This window comes from Aegilops tauschii, chromosome 4, assembly GCF_002575655.3.
Source record: "Aegilops tauschii subsp. strangulata cultivar AL8/78 chromosome 4, Aet v6.0, whole genome shotgun sequence".
Taxonomy (NCBI): domain Eukaryota; kingdom Viridiplantae; phylum Streptophyta; class Magnoliopsida; order Poales; family Poaceae; genus Aegilops; species Aegilops tauschii.
Window position 1 is genome coordinate 490,455,231 of NC_053038.3, and position 6,663 is coordinate 490,461,893.

At 42.9% G+C, this 6,663-nt stretch overlaps 1 protein-coding gene across 1 annotated transcript; it reads left to right on the forward strand.

Annotated features, from left to right (window-relative positions):
* The first annotated feature begins 994 nt into the window (after positions 1-994).
* Positions 995-3,562, forward strand: LOC141021386 (uncharacterized). The gene is made up of 2 exons (XM_073497117.1): positions 995-2,479; positions 2,569-3,562. The coding sequence occupies exons 1-2, from the start codon at positions 1,059-1,061 to the stop codon at positions 2,915-2,917; spliced, it is 1,770 nt and encodes a 589-aa protein (XP_073353218.1). The 5' UTR covers positions 995-1,058; the 3' UTR covers positions 2,918-3,562.
* Positions 3,563-6,663: the final 3,101 nt, after the last annotated feature.

A 6,663-nucleotide genomic window follows, 5' to 3' on the forward strand; every position in this document is an offset into this window, starting at 1 on the left:
GTTGCTTTTTGCTGGGATTGCTGGCTGCCGATTTGGTAAACTCCAAATCGATGTGCTTCAGCCACGCGCAGAACGGGCGAAGGGGAAGGGAGTTCAGACATCATCTGTCTGTGCTAATAGCCAGCACCCCGGCAATCCTTGTAGGTCGACACCAAGTAAAGCAAGTGGTTCATGGAGCCAGAACATGCCTGCTGCCAATTCTGGTTCCGATTCAGCTGCTGCTTCTCGTGTACCTTCTGCAGTTGGTGTAGAAGAAGATGCAGAACCTGACGAGGCAGTGCCTACAAATGATGATGAAGACGAGATGATGTTTCCTGAACTGGTCGATGTAGCCAGTCAGCAAGCAGTGGATGACGAATATATGGAGGAGCCCATCAGCCAAGCTAGGTTTGATGACACTGACGATGAAGAGAAGGTGGAGAACATGGAGAGCTTAATCGAGGATGAATACGATGGTGATGACATGCCAACAATTGAGTGGAACAGGGAAAAACCTGAGCTTAGTGTAGGTACCATTTTCCAATCAATGGTGGACTGTCGGAATGCAGTGACAACATGGTGCATTATATCTGAAAACACCTATAAGATTAAAAGGAGTGAGCCAGCAAGGTTCACAGTATTTTGTCCATATCCTAGGTGTAGGTGGAAGTTGCATGCATCTCGTATGATCAAGAGCAAATATATTCAGGTAATCCAAGTTCAGTTAGTAATTTAGTTTCAGATCATTGAGTAAGGTTTCTCAACTATTTTTTACCCTTTTTATTTTGTTTCAGATAAAGAATAACCCACACAAGCACACATGTCCACCTGGAGGGGGAGGGGGGAAGGCCAAAACCAAGCTAGCAAAAACTAGGTGGGTGGCAGATGCTATATTGGATTGGCTGAGAGAAGAACCTGGACTTGGTCCAACAGCACTCCATGGGAAGCTTTTTGAGAAGTACAAGATAGAAATTCCTTACATGAGAATTTTCAATACTAGGGAAAGGGCTCTTGACAGAATTAATGGTCAATGGAATGACAGTTTTCAGCTGCTTTACACTTTCAAAGCTGAAGTGGAGATGGCAAGTCCAGGGAGTGTTGTAGAGATTGACAAGCATACAGTTCCATTCAAAATAAATGGGAAGTCATTTCAGAAGGAGTGCTTCAGAAGGGCTTTTGTTTGTTTCAAGGCTTGCTGGCAGGGGTTTCTAGATGGTTGCAGGCCCTATTTGGCTGTAGATGCTACACATTTGACTGGAAGATGGAGAGGACAACTAGTAGCAGCTTCTGCAGTTGATGGACACAACTGGCTATTCCCAGTTGCATTTGGTGTGGTGGAGGCAGAGTCTGAGGAAAGTTGGGTCTGGTTTCTGCAGCAGTTGCGCAACATTATAGGCACACCCCCAGGTTTAGCTATACACACAGATGCTTGCAAGGGTTTAGAGAGTGCAGTGGAAATTGTATTCCCTAGAGTGGAGCATAGGGAATGTATGCGACACCTAGCGCATAATTTCAAAAAGAAGTTCAAAGGTAAAGTTTATGATGAGAACTTATGGCCAGCATCATACACATGCAGCAAAAGGAAGCATGAACACCATTTGAGAGTGTTGTATGCTCAAAATCCTCTTGTGAAGGAGTACATGGATGCACATCATGGTAAGGTGTGGTCAAGAAGCCAATTCAACGAAATCTGCAAAGTAGATTATGTGACCAGTAACCTTGCAGAATGCTTCAATTCAAAGTTCAAGTCAGTGAAAGGGCTCTTATTGTGGCAAGCATTTGACAAGATGAGGCAAATGATCATGATAAAGATGGCTCTTCGCAAAAGAATTGCAGAAACACAATATGTTGGTCATCAAATGCTCCCATCACTGATTAAGGCATTGCACTTGAAGGCAAGAGGACTGAAGATGAAATGTATTCGATCTGGTACATATGAGGGAGAGGTTACATATACTGACACTAAAAATAGGGTATGGAGGTATCCTGTGAACCTAAGTACTAGAGAATGTACTTGTAGGCAATGGCAGATCCGTGGGAAGCCATGCATACATGCCCTACATCTGATGACCGTTATCGGGGGTGCAGATGGTGAAGTTGATCAATATTGCTCTGAGTATTTCTCTGTTGCCAAATTTATGTCTGCTTATGCTGACAATGTGCCTGCACTATTGGGGAAAGATCAATGGAACATAGTAGATCCAGGGTTCAAACTCCACGCTCCTGTCATTACTAGACCACCAGGAAGACCAAGGAACCAGAGGATTAGAGCAGGTGAGGAGGGTCGTCTACCAAAGAAGCGTGCTTGCAAAAAATGTGGAGTTCTGGGGCATATTGCTAGGCTTTGTACCAATGCAGTGGATGCATCATTTGAAGAGGAGGAAAGATGGACAGCAGCCAATGCTGAGGAGAATGCAGCAGCAATGGAGACTGAAGATGCAGTGGAGAATGCAGCAGCAATTGAAGCAGTGGAGAATGCAGCAGCAAATGAAGCATCTTGGTATGTGTTTGCACCCTTTGTAGAATGCAGCTACCCTTTTGTTTGCATTTGTTGTCTTTTTGCCTATGGCTTATAATTTTATTTACCAGCTCTAGGGAGAAAAGGCCAAGAGATGAAGAAGCAGAAGATTTTGAAACCATGGCCTTTGATGGTTTTGAAGCTATAAGAGAGGAAGAGGAGGGGGTAATTTTTCCAACTGTGCCTTTAAAGATTATTGAACCCATAGATGACCGTCAAATGGTCGTCAAGTGCTCGGCGAGTGGAACTACTCCATCAACACCTCCACGGGGAAAACCCCAAGTAAAGCCCAAGATCAAAAGGAACAAGAGTCTGAAAGAAAAGAGCATCTCAACTAGGGAAACCAGGAGCAAGACGGTGAAATGTTTGTGTTGTCAATTTGAATTAAGTTGTTGGGAAATGTTTGTGTTGTCAATTTGAGGGCGAGTCGATCGCTTAAAACTTGGTAGATTTGTATTAAGATGTTGGCATCTTAAAACTTGGTATATTTGAGCTACTGTGAAAACTTATCAGTTGTAATAAGGGATCCCTTGTAATAATGTTTCTTCTACTTTGGTTTCTTATTTGTGTCAGAATTCAAATTTCCATCAAAATTTGAATTTAAATCAATATTTTAATTTGGGCCAAAATTTGGATTCGAGCCAAAGTTGAAGTTGAACATTGGAGGTTCATTGCTCTGTGTGGTGTATTTGATCGAGCATTTGAAGCCCAATATTCGTAGGTGAACAGTCCGAATGAGAAATGTGCTGGAAACAAGCTCGAAAGCTAGGGTAAACAACCCTATTTGAAATCAAGTTTTTTTTACCTTGGCTAAATGAGGCATATATATTTTTATGAACACTTGTTCCACATATATATGGTAAAAACGAAGTCTCACTATTTATTGATTAATATTCATATTACTACATTTTTTTTGAAAAAATATGCTTTTAATTCTAAACCATGAAATAACACGTTTTAGATATGAAAATGAAAAAGTAAGTTCAGATCCTTCTTATTCACTCGAAAATGAAGCTATGGAGATTTTTTCTGATGTTTTTGAATTTTTTGATTTTTTTTCAAACCCTAAACCCTCTCTCCCTATTATACGAACTCTGAACATGTTCATAGGTGATAGCTCATTTGTGTGAAGCCTTTTTTCATGAAAATGACTTACACCAAGTTTATATTTTTTTCTCATAACCTTGTCACATATGACGGCTATGTGCACAAGAATTACAACATTTTGAGTTTTTTTGAATTTTTTAAAAACATTTGAACTTGATTTTGACAGATCACTTCAAAAAATGATTTTTCAAAAAAATGCCCCTATACCGAGTTTATATTTTTTTAGGGTAACTAGGTCTCATAAACGGACGAACTACGTTTGTTTTATATTTTTGCGATTTTTTCTAATTTAGTTATGGCCATTTGAAATCTGGTCAAACCCTAATAACCCCGTTGACTCGCTCATAACCCCGCAGAAATGCTCCAAACCCTAGTGTCGAACGTCCGTCGTCGGATCCTACCAAGCGCCAAACACCACCCGTCAGATGTGGGCAGGCATGCGCGATCCGTGTGATGCATCCTGATTGGTTACTGCACTGTCCTTCTCGGGTTTTTACGATTTGCCCCACTTTACATATGAAATTGTATTTTTCGCACATGACCACCACATGTCAGTGTTAAGAGTTGGTTCAAATATTCAAACTACAAAATACAATGTGGCAAATCGTCAATATAGCTTCCCCTTCTCCTCTTCTCCATCTGACAGACAAAGGCATCGAGCAGATAGGGCAATTCCTCTATTTCTTTCCCCATCTTCTCGTTCTTCTTCCTCTCGATCAATTCCTCTGTTTCTTTCCCCATCTTCTTGTTCTTCTTCCTCTCGAGCAATTCCTCTGTTTCTTCCTCTCGGGCGATATGTCGACCTCCTCGTCAGCCCCCCGTTCCACGTGGCCGGTGTATGGTCCAGTGCCGATGACTCGATGCACTGACTGCCCACGGACTGCGCCACTGAAGCGGTTGACTTCGAAGGAGGAGAAGAATGGGAACTTTGGGCGCGAGTTCGTCAAATGCGAGAGCAAGCCGGAGGGGCAGGTTAGATCTGAGTTTTCCTCGCATCCTTTATCTCTAATTTCTCAAAAAATCTATCACATTTCGTTTTCAGATCGTGAAGAAATGCCACCATTTTGAGTGGATGGATGATTACATCCAGAGGCTTCAAGGGTTGGGCTTGCTGGATTCGAGGGGGAATGCAATCCGCTAGTTCAATCTGCCCCATGACAGTGCCGCTCCGGCAGCAGCAGCGCGTCCGGAATACCCGACGGTGGTAGATGTCGAACTGAAGACGGAATTGAAGAAGATGAACAAGAACTTCAAGCAGCTGATTGAGTTGAAGAAGCAATTCAATCTGATAGCTTTAGGAATACTTGCTCTAGGAATTTTTTACTTGATGGCCATCTCTCGTTAGAGATGTTTGTCTACTGTTGTTGCCACTGTTTAGCAATCCAAGTCTGTTTATCTCAAATGCAACTCTGTTTAGTGCAACTGTCGATCTCTGAATGTATGCAGTTTACTATTAAGTTTCGACACTTTCAGTTTCGGCAGAAGACAAGTACCAGTTCAGTGATAGGATTATTTTGTTAGCAAATAACCTTGAGTGTTGGATCATACCCTAGCTCATCAGATGACAGTAAGCAGTACTTGAGCAGCACAAGGGATATACATCAAGTTCATCTCTTCTCTCTCGCACTTGCCAAACTTTTGTCCTCGAGTTCGTCAGTTCTGCTAGAAACCTAGTTCGCGGGCCCAAAGAGAATCAAGCTGCAATAGGCCCACAAAGGATAAATGAGGCCCAGAAACAAGCGATGTTTCTTTTTTTTGTTTAGGAACGATTGCTTTGTCCTTTTTTGTTTCTGATTGCTTTTTTCATTAATTTGATTGCCCAATCTCTTCTATCTCATTGAGGATTTTTTTTGCTTTCCTTTATGGGTCCCTTCATTTTTTAGAATCAAAGTATTTGCAAACCGCAGTATTATTATGCCTAGAGAACCAATACTTCATGATTGGAAAAAGAGGTCCAACCCTCTTTTTTATATACTTCAAACATAGTGTAGTTTTCTACATATTAAAGTATATAAAACTACACTTTTGACTAAAGCCAAACATCTCAAAGTATTTGATACTTCAATATTTCTGAAAACCAAAGTATTCATGGAATACCTAAAAAATACAGAGCTCTCAAACCAAAGCCGTGTACAAATGTACAATATGTTCTTATTTTTAGAAGGCATCTATGAACACATCATTTTTAGTTAGTTTGGTTAATTTTCCCCACGCCAATTAGCCATGTCTAAACTTGGGACAAACAAAATACAAAGGGAAATACAAACATAACAAAGCATTAATATAACACACATAAATTAACTTAGATAGTAGGGTTGCTAGGGCAACAAACATAACAAAACATTAATATAACACACATAAATAGATAAGGTTGCTAGGGCAACATAAGTTCCCAAGTTCTTACATAGCTAGGTCGGGCAACACGCACACTACATAGTAGATAGGGATAGGGTAGCTAGGGCAACACGCACACCACCGGCTTCACCGTCTTCTTCGCCGTCGGCTTCAGTACTCCTCCTCCTCAAGGCCGTTGTCGCCGACGTAGTACGGGAGGCTGTGCATGCGGTTGCGAGCGGGGAAGACGCTCTCGAAGTCCGTGAAGATGTTATGGGTGGTGAATGCGATGAACTCGCACCCACACCAATACACCTTGCCGAGCAGGTAGTAGGCATCGAACCTGTTGGTGAAGTGGACGACGAGCCCTACCACTGGAGCGTTGGCGTGGGGACGCTGCTCCACGAGGTTGAACATGGGCGGCGAGCCCGGCGGGAGGTGGTGGAAGCCCGCACGGAGGAACCCCCGTGCAAGCTCAGTGCTACCCCTCCAGCGTGAGATCGCCCACACGCGGAGCGATGCCTCGACGACGACGTTGGCGGGGTACCGCCGTTCCGGCACGGTGGGCGGCACTTGGAACGTCGGCCCGGTGTACTGCATCTTGAAACGCTTCGCTGAGTGGAACGGCTTTGGCTTTTGGGGGAAGAAGAGAAGTGGGAGGCGCAGATGGATCTGTAGAAGAAGAGGCAATGAAGGGCAGTTTAAATAGCCAGGAGAGACGAAGT